Source organism: Alosa alosa, chromosome 15 (assembly GCF_017589495.1).
Source record: "Alosa alosa isolate M-15738 ecotype Scorff River chromosome 15, AALO_Geno_1.1, whole genome shotgun sequence".
NCBI classification, from domain to species: Eukaryota; Metazoa; Chordata; class Actinopteri; order Clupeiformes; family Clupeidae; genus Alosa; species Alosa alosa.
Genome location: NC_063203.1, coordinates 26,919,043 through 26,933,877, shown reverse-complemented (window position 1 = coordinate 26,933,877; position 14,835 = coordinate 26,919,043). Strand labels below are relative to the sequence as shown.

The window sequence follows — 14,835 nt, the reverse complement described above, 5'->3', positions numbered from 1 at the left end:
GAGATGAGCTTTGGAGACGATAGAAATCTTCACCACAGTTGTCTTAGCGAACTGTGTTAGGACAATACTAAAATGGCTAAAATGTGTTAGCTCTTGGTTGATACATTGCATTATTTGTCATCTAGCTTATGCTCTGCTCCAGAGAGACTTGCAGTGAGAGAACTGACCGCAGAGTAGCCCTGGAGTAGCCTACCCCTGGAGGCACATATTGGGTGCTCACAATTGTGCTCAGGGGCACAGTGGTGGCAGCCCCTGGGATTGGACCCAAAGCCTTGAGCTGTTCCCTTTGGATGTCCAGAACTCTAATCACCAGCGGTTGGTGAGCAGTCTGGCGTTTAGTACACATTTGTGACCCTGCAGATAATAAAACCGGACAAAAAATGTTTTCAAGTGTGGAGCCTCTTTTTGCTTTTGTTAGGGGCTAGATTGAAAAGTGTCTTATATTAGTCATCACTGACCTGTCTGAAAATGTCCAGTGTCCTCAGCCCTGGAGCAGGTGATTGTCTGCATCGACCATCTGCGGTCATTGGCAGCAGCACTCAGACAATTGTCCAAAATTGTCAATTGTTTTCACACAACAATACGTCAAACACATACAGAATCACAGAATTTGATTTGTTCTGATTTGATTTAGGTGTTCGTCAACAGCTTCTCCATTCAGTAGCTGAGGACGTGGAGAACTATTACGACCTCGCTTAGAGAACACAATCAGAGGAGCAGGTATCGGACCACTGGTGGCATTCCGTCGATGGCGTACCACCTCTGGCCCGCTGTTGGACCAACATCACTTTTAAAATATATTACATCACTTTTAAATATTTAGCTTGTGAATATTAAGAAAAGACAGGAAATGTTCAAGTGAAATATAACGGAATGAGCAAAACGCCTCTTGCACGGCATATCAAATGAGCAAGTATGTATCATTGCTGTATGGAACAGGATGTAAACAATAACATCACAAGTTAAGGGAATGGCAGATGAGCAAGGCTTCTTTGAGCTTCATACTAGTGAACCCTGTGGGGTAGCCTCTGATGAGGTATGCGTGTGTGTGTGTGTGTGTTTGTATGTGACTGTGTGTGCGTGTGTCCCAAATTCCTAAATTTGTTCAGGAAGCTGAAAAATGTGGAGTGAGCTGGGTCTGGCCTGACTCACATTAGTGTGTGTGCTGTGTGGCTAATTCGCTTTCAGAGACACCTCGTTGACATTCATATGATCGGCCTGACTCAAACCTGACCTCACGAGTCTTAGAACCGCCAGAGGGGGAGAGGCCCAACCTCATTTCTGCCTCAGCCTCATGCAACATACCAAATATTTTCTGTCAATCACTCTGCTCTTTTCCTGTATCGACATTATTATATTTATATATATTTATATATATATATATATATATATCTATAGATATATATTAGTGATCAATCGATTTAATACAATATTCCAAAATCATATTAACTATTGATTGAGGTTAAAGGGATTAGTCAGGCTCCAGAACACCCTTGTTTTTCAGGCAATGTCAGAGCAGTAGCAGCATTTGCATGCTAAATCCCATTTGCATGGTTTAGTCATGTGTTTGTTTACGACTTCGCCTGACCTTTCATAATGCCTGTCCTCTACAGCACGTGCTCATCAACGGTTAATTCTATACCGAGATTTCAAACCGCCGAGCCAGTGGACACACGCCGGCCCGCGTGGTCTGAGCGAAGCCACCGTCGCCGTCGATGACGACTTTGGGCCCCCTCTCTTGAGCCGTGATTGGCCGAGCTGTGCGATTCATACGTAGTGAAGGAGTGGGGGGTGGGGTGGAGATGCGGGTTGGAGTTAATTATTTACACGGCCTAAATGGCTGAGCGACAGTGAGCCCTCTGCCCACCTGCCACAGGTGAAGGGAGTTCATACGCACGGGCCACTTAAACAACTCACCTCCACTCTGCCTCAACCTGCCTAATCGCCATCCCTCGAACTTGCCTGTAATGGTAGGAAATCCCCTCCACACACACACTCACACACACACACACACACACACACACACACACACACTCACACACTCACACACACACACACACACACACACACACACACACACACACAGTGCCCCATCCGCCCCCCTCCCCTCAGCTTTGAGGTGACAGGGATATCTTACGATGGCGGCCATTATATCGGTGCTCGGCCTGTCGGCATATGTGGACGGAGGCACTAAAACAAACATAATCAGATAGCATCAAGCTAATCGACAGGCTGGATCACCATTGGTCAGGCCCCTCCTGAGGCCTTTCACCCCTCCCCCCTGTCCTGCACCTCCCACCCCACCCCCCCCATCCCAATCACCCGGGCAGGACGACAGCGCAGCCACTGCGGTGATCGAGGCTGACAGGCTGTGCACACATAAAGAGATTAGTCCGAAATCCCTGGCAAGGCAACACTTTGGGGACAGGAGAGTTCGCACAGGCCTCACACACAGCTGCAAAAAAAAAAAGGTTGCCCACACACTCAAAGATGATGATGATGATGATGATGTGGTGGGGGTCGGTCTTTAAATACTACTGGCCCGGTCACCATAAGCAACTCGTTAGCCAGTCAGGACACTGACCCAGAGGTGAGCGAGGAACGGCGTGGTCTGTCTACTGGGGTTTGGGACGAGAGAGATGAGCTCAGTTTGGACACATGCGGAAAGACAGACACGGTGTGTCTGTGTGTGCATATGTTTTTGTGTGTATGTGTGTGCATTGATGTGTGTGTGCAGGCGTCTGTGTGTGTGTGTGTTTGAGACCATGTGTGAGTGTGTGAGGGTATATGTGTATGAGTTTGAGCCCAAGTGTGTGTGTGGGAATGAGCAGAAGTGTATGTGTGTATGTGTGTGAGTTTGATTTTAGCTCAAGTGTGTCTATGTGTGTGTGTGTGTCCTCCAGCCCTTACACTCGAGTGTTTCGTATGACAACATGCCAGCCACCCTCAGCGTCATGGCCATTCGTCCCGACAGGACAGCTCTCCTTATCCAAGGCAGCCCTCGAGGCAGGCCAACTGTGTCTGTGTGTCTATGATGTGTGTGTGTGTGTGTGTGTGTGTGTCTGTGTCTATTTTCTGTGTCTGTGTCTGTGTGTGTGTGTGTGTGTGTGTGTGTGTGTGTGTCTGTGTGTGTGTCAATGTGTGTACGTGTGTGTGTGAGTCTGTGTGTGCATTTGTGACTGTGTCTTTGTCTATGTTCTGTGTGTGTGTGTGTGTGTGTGTGTGTGTCTGTGTCTATTTTCTGTGTCTGTGTGTGTGTGTCTGTGTTCTCTGTGTGTGTGTGTGTGTGTGTACATCTGTGACTGTGTGTGATGGCCAGATCACTGTCCCTGTGGCTCCCTGCCTCCACACACACTGCCTCTAAATCTTGTCTGCGGCTGGACCAGACTTCTCCTGTTCTCCTGAAGATGAACACCGCGGAGCTGGCAGGAGAGAGAGGAGAGAGATGAAGAGAGAGGAAGAGAGATGAAGAGGGATAGAGAGAGATAGAGAGAGGAAGAGTGAGAGAGAGAGGAAGAGAGTAAAAGAGAGATAGAGGAAGAGAGAAGCCAGCAGACATACATGGTGATAGTTGCCCTAATGATTCAAACTTCCCTCAGCTTAAACAGAGAGAGAGAGAGAGGGAGAGAAAGAGAAAGAGAAGGAAGAAGTGAAGAAAGAGATTTGGGAAATGTTGAGAGTGATTGGTTTTATAAAGAGAGTCTGCCTGAGACCTAATTACTCAGATTAATGTGGCGGAGAAGGTGCCATTACCTACAAGAGCGGCTGAGGAACTGCACTAGAGAAGCCTGAGAGACTACAGTCCGAATGCAAATGGCTGTCTGTCCTCGAGTGGGGCAGATTAAGATCCATGGGTCCATTCTGTTCCCTGGCATGGGACGGGTAAGAATCTGAGCAGTCCTTAATTCCCCCACACAGCCACTTCGCTTGACAGCGATCGTAAGCCTGGATGAGCAACTCTTCCCTCCCAGACCTCTCTCCCTCTCCCCCTCCCTCCCTCCCGCTCTCTCTCTTCTCTCTCTCTCTCCTGCTGCCCCTCCTGCTCTCTCTCTCTCTCTCTCTCTCCTACTTCTTTCTCCAGCTCTAATTCGTGTGAATGGATGTCTTGTGAAAAATATTTGGCTCTAGCTTCACAGGCTGAGCGCCATTGCTGAGCTGCTTTTCTTTCTTTAAATATTTTTTGGTCTCTACCAATCTCTCTCTCCCTCTCTCTCTCTCTATCCCTCTCTCTTTCTGCTCCACCTCACTGTGTCTGTCCCGCTCACTCCCTCCCCTCTCCCCTCGGTCTCTCTGACCATTTTGCCACCTCGTCCTCAACACCCATAACAGAAATTGATTTATTCATAGCGCTAATCTCCCTGTTTGCCGACACATTTGCAGACAGCGTTCTGCGCTATTGAAGAGAGACGCGGCTGGCCGCCATTGGAAATCTATCAGCCCTAAAGAGGGGTCTGCTGACGCAATCCCATTGACTGGAGGTCGCAGCAGCAGCACTGGTGTCGGTGCTCGTGGTGGCGATGGCGGTTAAGCCTTGCCGATTTACAGCCGCATGTCGTGGCACGTGCTGGCCATCAGTGATGACGCCGGCCTGCTTAAAATAAGACCTCGTCGCCGTGGACGACGAGAGCGGGAAATGGAGTTGACAGGCGGTGCCGTGAGCCTGACACGGCCTTCAAGAGGCAGCGGCCCCACCCCCTCTTGCTCCCCCACACACACACACACACTCACACACATGCTGTCGCCAGGCATTAAGGAGGCAGAAACACACTCCTTCCAAGCCTGGCTGCTTCTGCCATTCACAAGCCTCCTATGCAGCCTGTGTGTGTTGGCTCCCCACTGATATCTACTGGCTGAGCCCACATTCACTCTTACTGTAGTGGAGAGAGAGAGAGAGAAAGAGAGAGAGAGAGAGAGGAGTGAGAGAGAGAGATGGAGGGAAACTTAAGAGAGACTGGGAGAGGGGTGCAGACTAGAGAGAGAGTAGTGGCAAACAGAAGAAACAAGAGTTTAGCAGAGAGAAGGAGGAAGAGACTGTCTTCAGAGACACTGAAACAGGGAGGGACGGAAGACTCGGGTTGAGACAGGAAGAGTGGTTTTGTAAGAGTGGGAGAAAGATAAAAAAAACAGAGAGAGAGAACTGTTGAGACTGAATGAGAGAGATGGAGAGAGAGAGAGGAAGGGGATGAAGAAGGAGTGTGAGATGTGTGTAGCAGCATATGCCAGTGTGGCTGCTGCCGTTTGTGCTTATTTATTTAGAGGTGCCCAGCCACTGCGCTTCTAGACGGGCTTCTTTCGGCTCGGCTGCTCGGTGCCGGGCGGCACTCAGAATCTGGTTTTCTGGGCAAGCAGTGGGAAGTAATGAGTGCCACCGAGGAGAGGACACACACACACACACACACACACACACCAGCCCAAAATCAGAGCAGAGCAGAGGAGACATTCCCAGACAACACTCCTCTCTTCTCCTCTCCTGCCTTCTGTTTCCCCTCCTTCTCTCTCTCTCCTCCTCCTTTCCTCTCTTCTATTCTCCCCTTGCTCCTCCTTTCCTCTTCTCTCCTCCTCTCTTCCTGCTTCTTCTTTCCTTTTCTCTCCTCTCTTTTCCTCCTCCTCTTCTCTCCTCCTCTCTTCCTGCTTCTTCTTTCCTTATCTCTCCTCTCTTTTCCTCCTCCTCTTCTCTCCTCCTCTCTTCCTGCTTCTTCTTTCCTTATCTCTCCTCTCTTTTCCTCCTCCTCTCCTCTCCTCCTCTCTTCCTGCTTCTTCTTTCCTTATCTCTCCTCTCTTTTCCTCCTCCTCTCCTCTCCTCCTCTTTGCCTACCTATCTTGCCCTCTCTTCTCTACTCCTCCACTCCTCCTCTCCCTCCCCACTCTCTCCTTTGCCGATCTGGTTTTATTCTCCTCTCCTGTCCCCTGTCATCCAAATGACATTGAGCTGGGATTGTGTGTGATGGTGGTTGGGGAAGAGGTGGGGTTGAGCAAGAGGAGGAGGAGGAGAAGGCGAAGGGTGGGGGTGAGAATGAATTCTCTAATTGGATCAGCCAGTGGTGGTGGTGGTGGCGGCGTTATGGAGGAAGGAGGGACTGATGAAAGCTCATGGGCACGTTCGCATTGACCTCTCGCAGGGGGAGACCGCCAGCTGAGGCCACTTAAGTGTTTGGGTGGGAAACTTGGCTAATGTGGTGACGCCCACGTGGTGATGGTGACCCCTCCCATCTCTATCCCTGAAACTTGCCGCCAAGTCAGGAGTGACGGAGTTACCTGTGGCTGGACCCCTCCCCATCCCCGCACCTGCTCCACCCCACCCCACCCCACCCTAGCCCTCTCACCTCTCCCCTCCCCCCTGCACTTGCACACATGGGTTATATAACCACACTGATGGCGGCCCTGCCCATGTTTTGAGTCCCTGTCATTGTCAATGTATTCATGAGGTGCTCGTTTAATCTGGGCGATTCACCATGCTCCACCTCCCCCTTCACACACACACACACACACACACAGACACTCACACATACCCCACTCTCCAACCAAGACTCCATAATGAGGTTGCTGTTACACATGGCTGTGTGACATACACACACACACACACACACACACACACACACACACACCCCTTGTCATGGATGCTTGTGCCTTGAACCGGAAGCAGCGTCGGCTGACTCAAAAGGGCATGGAGGAGATGCCCCCACAGACAACACAAGACACTGTGGCATCTTCAGCAAGGAAATGAAGGGGCTCAGAGAGAGAGAGAGAAAGAGAGAGAGAGAGAGAAAGAGAACATCGTATGAAATATTAATCATGGAGTGCTGCTTTTTCCAGTGCAGTGCACATTTTTACTCTGTCCAGGGGGCAAATTTTGCCCGATATGAAACAAAAAAAAACAAAACAAAAAAAAATGCCAGGCAAAGGCGATGTTGGCATCCCTGGCACTGCACTCGGCCTCTGTGGTCAGTCTCTTTCTCTGTCTTTTTTCCGGGCTTCATTGGAGTTTGTGTGATTCCTCTCCTCATGCATTTATATCAGTTCTCTGAGCTCCCATTGTAAGGCAAACCACATGGCAGGTCGGAGAATGGGCATGAACTATGCTTTGACCCCGATTCACACGGGACCCAGTCAGAGGGGGCGATGCACTTTTCCAGGATGAACGCACTCTCTCTCCCCTCGTTTGTTTTTAGCTGATCAATCATGTCACGTTTTCATCGCAGTTCTGAAATTATAGTGGAACTAAGCCAGCCCGCGCACGGTGCCATAATTATCGCCTTTCTCTACAGAGACCATTTGACCCAGTCTAATGTGTCTGCAAAACGACGTTTAAACCGAACACATAGAACACTTACGGTTGCAGGCAATTCAACAGAGGCTATGGTCTGGTTGTCCAAAACAATGAATGGCGCAACTAAGTCTTCAATTGCAATCAAAACGCTTTGCGCAAATCACGTACGAGTGGTTATTTTCTCTAGGGCAATATTAACTGAACGAAACCGTGTCGACCCTGTACAGTAACCCTCTTAGAGATGGGGGCGGGTGAGTATTGGTTTGGGGGTGGGGGTGGTCTTCATGGTTGCTAAGGGCAACGGGGTGAGATAGATGGTGTGTATTTGCGGAGCCGCAGCTGCGCGTGTGCTAATACCACCGCGACCCTCGCGTCCCCGCGCGATTCTCCACACTGGGGTTGGCTCGGAGGAAGCATGAGGATGCGAGCGGGGATTTAGTTTCGGTGTCTTTTCTCGTCTGGAGCAGATTATTACCTTTCTCTACACACGCAGGAACGGATTTAGCCACACGAACTAAGGTTTGACCAACCTTACTTTATTTATCGGTGTTTTTGTTGGGTTAATTTTAGGTAACATGGCAAAAGCTAATTTGGTAATTTTCATTTTAAGTAAGCGCACTCTCTTTTCCCGGTGCATGGGATTATGTTGCTTGTTTCTTGCTGTGGTAATGTGCACGTAGCTTACTGTGCATGGGAAGTAAACACGCCGTCTTTTCTACAGTATCCAGAAACTAACCTGGCGTATTTGGAGGCAATAGGGGTTAGGGAAGTGGGGACTATAACGTTAAACAACCCGTCAATTGATAATGTAATGGTAGTGGTAGGTTGTTTGTATTAAGCTGCGTAATGCTCTGTGGTTATTTGTAAGTACGATTTAATTTGTTATTTTTTATATGTTGTCGAATTATTTCGATTGTTTCTTGTGCTGCATGTGTGAGGAGAGAATGCGTGGTTGCTTTGTTGCACAGTTCGTTGCCCGAGGAGAGGCGACGAGTTGTTTCATTCAATCAACTTCCACACTATGTCCGCCAGACCGGACCTTCACACATTGTAATTACACTCATTGAAGTGTGAATGCAAAGAACAGAGCAGGTCTCCTTATAACTCCCCAAATACTTCGACTCTGTGTGGAAATTTTCGGGTTTCAATTTGTCTTTTTTATCAGAGGAAAGCAGGCGCGACTGCTGTTTTGGTAGAGGATTCGAGAATGTTATTGGTGAGCAGCGTGGTTTTGGCACAATAGACGGTCAATGCCCGGTTGGTGCGGAGGAGAGACGCGCTCAAAGTGCTTATTTCTCGTGTAAGGATTGCGTTATTGAATCAATGGTTTTAAACCACAAAATCCATGATACAATGTGAATCCAATCTTGGTAATCATTTAACAATTATTAGAATTCAAAGAAAATGGATGCAAATGCGCGAGACATTGGTTTGAATGAACGTTGTCTATGACGTTCATTCACAATTGACCGACCAGCCATTGTTTAAAATATTCTTGAGGCACAACAAAACAGAGAACGTGTCCATTGGACCTACTAAATAGTGTGAATGAGGTTAAACAACGTTGGCAGATAATATGGCAATTACCAACGAGTGAAATAGAAAAGAATCTTGCTCAATAACGACAATAACAATAGTAGACACTTATCTAAAATGGGGGTGGGGGTTGAGTGACATTAGCATTGCAAATGAGTTTTTGAAAAGCACAGGCACCTGCTGTCTCGCGCATTTGCATCGGCTTTTTTCTGCCCCCTTTTCTTTACAATTATGTTCTATTTTCTGCAGTGTAAAGATTTGAGTACAGTTAAGCCCAGTCGAAGGAGTTTCACCGTGCCTATCCCGCTCCCTGCGGGCTAAGCAAAACAAAGGAGCGAAAAGGGTTTGTCAATGAAAATGAGGGGGATAAAAACCGCCAAGTGTCGATTGTCCTTGTGTCAGTCAGACGTCCGAGCGCGAGGGTCTAGTGTCGCCACAAACTCGCTAAACATGTTCGAGGATCCACCACTAGCGACCATAGAATGGACAAAATCCAATTTAAACGTCTTATTTCCATCATGCCTCCCGTATACAAAAACATGAAAATAGTTCTACAGTGGCCTACATAGTAGACCTTATTGCTGTATCCATTTGACGTGCGTAGCAATCACGAGGGCGGCATTATTAATCACATAGGCTACAACCTAAACTATGCTGTAGGGCAACATCATGGGATGAATTCATCAAGTGTTTCACATAGAATGCTTGACATATTTGAAATTCTCGATTGGGAGATGCAAAGATATTGTTTGAACTGTAAAATGGGCTACATTTAAGCGCATGGTTGAAGATTAGAGAAAAACAGCTTCTCACAAAAGAAGCCTCTGTCGGCTGAAAAACAAGGTCAGCGTTCAGAGGAAGATAAGAGTTGAGTCAGGGTGAAAAAACCGAATTAATGATTCCTTTCATTCTCACATTCGACTGGCCAAGGTTGGTTTTCATGTATGGAATAGCAAATTCTGGAATTCGACTCTCAGCTACAGGGACATCTTGTTTTAGTTTTTTTTTTGGGGGTTTGCTCTTGTTTTAAGGATTGATTCAGGCTATGAAAATGGTACACCATTCAGCTCACACCCCCATCTTGTCATAAAGTCAGTTTGCTGTGAATGCGTTTTTAGCCAGTAGTCAGTGTCATCAAACAAACAGCACAGATGTTTAAACCCTTGCTGTGTTTGTCACCAGCCATCATGTCCAGGTGTTATGCTCCAGTGCCTGGATGTAGCCAACATGGGCTGCCACAAACCATGGGGTAACCTAACCTCTCCAAATGGTGCCCGTTGCTGAACAAAATGACTGATCCACTTATCTGCACAGCCAAGCACTAGGTGACAGGAGTCAGGCCCCTCATGGCAACACAAGATTATCTAGAGCATGCTCTGTGTTTATGCCTGAGAGACCCTTGGGACAGGCTCCTGCACTCATTAGTATAGACATTACACTGAGATGACACTGCCGCACTGCCATAACTACATAGGCTGCTGTTTTAACATGTCGATATTTCAGAGTAAATATTGAGTGCTGTTGTTTTTGTTTTGATTTATTTAATTTTACACTGATCAGTTTTTCTACATCTTCTTGTTTACTCCTCTCCCCTCTAGATTTGTGGTGCTTGTGGTCATCACAGAATATGATGCACAGGACTCTGTTCCCAGTGGGCAATTGGACCGGAATACATTCAGATGCACTGATGAGTGCTCAATGAACTCAAGTCTCTTGTGGAGCGTGAGGAAATTGTATTTTTTGATACCTTAAAGGAGGAGGGGGCGAAACTTTGATTACACATTTCGTTTTATTTTATTTTTCATTTTCGCCCCGTGGAAACGACATGGCAGCCACAGAGGCTTGTGCTGCCCCCGTCCAAGCAGAGAGCACAGAGACTAAACCAGAGGAGGCGAAGCCCACTAATGCGGAGCAGCCCGCCAACGCAGAACCGGCGCCGGCCCCGGCAGAGGAAACGAAAGAGACGACGGCCAACGACGATGCCACCCAGAACTCAGAGCAGCCACCCGCGGAGCAGCCAGCCGACGGCAAAGCCAAGCCCGCCTCAGAGAACATCCTGGGTTCCTTCCCTGAACAAGAGTGGGCTGGGCAAGCTAATGGGCAAGAAGAAGAAGGAGCCTGTGGCAGGTGGCGAGGATGGCGCAGCTGCCGGGGGTGACGCGGAGAAGGACAGGAGCCAGGCGGACGAGGGCAACAAGGAGCAACCGACCAATCAGACGGCAGATGGCGCCGAGGCCGGGGCCGAGGACCAGGCCATAGAGAAGGCGTCAGAGAACGATGAAGCGGCAGCCGGATCTGGCAAAGATGCCAAGCAGAAGCAGGGCGAGAAGTCCAGTGTGCGAGACTTCATCCGCAAGCCCGTCGCCAGAATTTTCTCACACAGAAGCACAGAGAAGAAGGAGGGCACAGGCGAGGGAAAGAAGCACGGCAAGGTCCGCTCCAGATCCCTAGACAGGCTGGAGGACGCCGACGCCAGCACCGTCGCCGTGGAACAGACGGAAGACGTCCAGGAAGCGGCAGGAGAGTCCGACAAGGGTGCCTCCCAGACCACTAAACACATGAAACGCTGGCACTCCTTTAAGAAGCTAATGGCCCAAAAGTCTCACAAGAAAAGCACAGATGACACCAAGGAGGGAGAGGGCGCGGAAGGGGGGGCAGAGGGTGCGGGCGACTCATCAACGCTCGACTCCGCAACGAAAGCTGAACACTCCGGCCAGAAACGGTGGAAGCTGAAGAGGTCGTGGACATTCCAGGGGATGAAGAGAGACACGTCCGTCACGGGCTTCCACAAGGCGAAGGAGGGTGAAAAAGAAGGCGAGGAGAAAGGAGAGGAGGCTGCAGCGGCCAGTGCAGAGAATGACCAGGAAGCCGCAGCCGGTTCAGAAGAGCCCAAGGCCGCCGTGGACGGAGAGACGGAAGAGAAGACTGAAGAGAAGATGGACGGCGACGACGACGACAAAGAAGCTGCAGCTGCCCCACAGCGCACTAAATCGGTGGATCAGCACGCCAACGAGATCTGGACCTCGTTCAAGAAGCGAGTGACCCCCAAGTCGAAAAAGTCGACAGATGCCAACGCAGGAGCTGCGGAGGAAGGGGCGGAGGCGGCGGCCGGCGGTGGGGAGCAGGAACAGACCGACGACCAGCAGGCGGCTAAAGACTCGGGCAAGACGGGCAAGACGAAACGGACGCACTTCAACCGCGCCGTGTCGCTAAAGAACTTCATTATGCGCAAGGGTGGAAAGAGCACCAGCGTCGACCTCGGAGGCGAGGCCAAGGAGGAGGGTGAGGGGCAAGATGGTGTGACAGAAGAGGCCGACGCCAAGGGCAGCGATGAGGGCACTGCCGACTCAGCTGGGGCAGCGGCGGACACCCCTCGGGCCACAGCAGAGAAGAAGGAGAACGAGAAGGAGGAGCCAGCCACAGCTGCCGCCACCACCACCACGACTGTCACTCAGAGTGATGACAAGGCGGCCGTGGCTCAGGTGGCAGACGAGCACCAGGCAGCTGCCGGGGAGGTGAAGACGCCTGACGCGGCCGCACCATCTGCTCCACAGCCGGAGCAGCAGGCCACAGCAGCGGCGGAGTCGCCACGTCCCGCCGAGACGGCCAACGAGGGCGCGGCCGAGGCCGAGCAGCCGGCGGCCGAGGCCAAGACCAACCGGGAGAACGGGTGCCCGGACGGCACGGCGCACAATCACGAGGCGGCCGACGGCGAGAACGGCGAGGAGGCCAAGCAGGAGAGCCTCAACTGCAAGGAGGCCGTCATCGACGCCGACGGGAGCGGCAAGGCCAAGGACGGCAAGATCCTGAGCCCGGACGGGAAGTGCGGCGGCAAAGGAAACGCGGTGGGCCAAAGCGGTGAGTGTCCACCTGCAGACCTAGAACCTAGCAGACAGCGCCGCGAGGGCGAGGGCCACGGCCCAGAGGCTATAAAGGCAGAAGTAGAGGCTGCTAGGCAATGTGAGGAGCTAGAGGATGGGGATGGAGGAGGAGGAGGAGGGTCTCCTCAAAATGGAGGCTCCCGGTCAGGGTCAGACGAAGCCAGCAGCACTGAGGGGCATGACCAGGAGGAAGAGTTGAAGAAGATGTTTTACGAGGCCGCGGCCTCCATCGTCCGGTCAGCAATGTCCGCCGCTGCTGAACAGTTAGAGAAAGAGATGGACTACCTGGACAGCAGATTCAAATGCTCTCCCTCGGCCAACAATGGCAGTTACCCAGATATTGATGTCAGCTTCTACCACTAAGCATGCACTAAAAAGCCACTTCCCATAAACCCTCCTATCTCCACCCCATTTACTCTGGGTATCCAAATATCTAGTGTTGTCTTCCTCATTCAGGATAGGTTGTTAGGTCTTTATTTTTTTAAAATCTAGAACTATAGCCTTTTTTTGACTGTACCACTGTTAATAGCCATATCTATATACATATAAATTGGTAATGATATACATTCACTGCATATTCCAAAGTTTCCCTTTAAATTGAAGTTAACATGATATGTTTTGAAAATGCAAACACTAACGTATGAGTGTAATGGTCCTTTTGATTTGCTCACTAACGGTTGTCTACCCTCTCTCAGGTCATAAAAGGTAATGTTCGAGTCCTCACACTGCTCTCTAGATATGACTGTCTGTGGTAGATTTCAGGAACCCTTAGATGGAGCCTCCCCCTGGTTTCGTTACACTGTGATTTGACCCCCTTTTTCTCCTGTAGTCTTTTGATGGTCTCTGTGCCAAGTGATTCTGTCCCCCAGTGAGATAGCTCCCAGAACTAGACAAAGACTAGAACAACAAAGAGTTTACTGTCTGTCAACCCAAATGTGTGCCGACTAACTGTAGTTGTACTAACCTCATTAATGTTCCAATTTAATTTTAAATAAAAAAGAAATACTGTTCTATTTTTTACAAAAATATTATTGTAATAAATTTCATGTCTTTTGTTATCATTCACCAGAAAAAAAGGCGGGAAACGTGTGAAGCTACACACAGAGGATTAGAACGGCATGGGATTCTGCGAGAAGCTTTGCCCCCCTCCCCCACCCCCCCCCCCTTACCCCCAAAAAATGGAGTAACCACTTGTTTGCGTCACAGTTCACCATGGTGAGAGAGATGCAATTCCATATAGCTGACTTAAACATGATTCTGAAAGCAATAATACTACAGTCATTGATCAGCGCAGCTCAGCCTATCCTTCCATCATGTAAATGTTTGCTTGTCCTCTAGTAAGATTTTATATTGTCAATAAAAAAAAAAAGAAAATGGAAAAAAACTGAAACATTCCTCTCAATTGTGAATCTCGATGGTCTCTTTATGCCAAGATCAGAAAAAAAGACTGTTAGTTTTATATTGACTACCATTTCGTTTGTAGTTTTCCCCTTAATTAGATTTCAAGAGTGGAACAGATGTTTGAAATAAATGCCCTGGAGAATGCCCCTACACTTGTGGACTCACTGAGCAATGTGCCCCAATCTGCGTGTTTCTGTTTTTAGACTGTTACCTTGTGTACATGAATAAATCTCCATGAAATACTATGACGTGTTTTTGGTGTTTTGGGGCTTTATTGGCAGATCTGCACCATAAGGACCAGAGTTGTGGTGATGGGAGGAAGGTCTGGCCTTTGCTATCTCTGCAGTCATATCACAAGCACTGCATGAAGTGCGTTGTCTTTGTCAATGCCTCATAATGGGTACAAAGAAGGTACTTAGGTAATTCAGAGAATGGACAAACATGAGACCAACTAAAACTCTTGGTCTTGGTCAGACATGGTTTTTTTTTCCATCATGCGCAGGGCATCTAATGTGATATACAAGGCTTAAAGCAAGGAATATGTCTGTGCCTGATGTTATCAGTATCTTTCAATGCTGTTAGATATAATTATCTATTTTCACATCTTAAAAGTTCAGACCCAGTGCCTGAGAACTTTAAGTCATCCGTGTGTGTGTATATGCTTCCAGTTGAAAAACCAACTATATAGTTATAAAATAGGTTTAAAAAAGGTTGTAGCAGCACAGCTACACTGAAGACAATGAGGCCTTG

General features: G+C 49.0%; 1 protein-coding gene across 1 annotated transcript; it reads left to right on the top strand.

Annotated features, from left to right (window-relative positions):
* Window positions 1–7,605: 7,605 nt before the first annotated feature.
* Window positions 7,606–14,330, top strand: si:ch211-137a8.4 (enolase-phosphatase E1). Its single transcript, XM_048265546.1, is given in 5 exon segments — window positions 7,606–7,786; window positions 10,402–10,871; window positions 10,873–12,661; window positions 13,380–13,389; window positions 13,754–14,330. Coding segments are annotated over 4 exon segments (2,085 nt in total). The 5' UTR covers window positions 7,606–7,786; window positions 10,402–10,628; the 3' UTR covers window positions 13,797–14,330.
* Window positions 14,331–14,835: the final 505 nt, after the last annotated feature.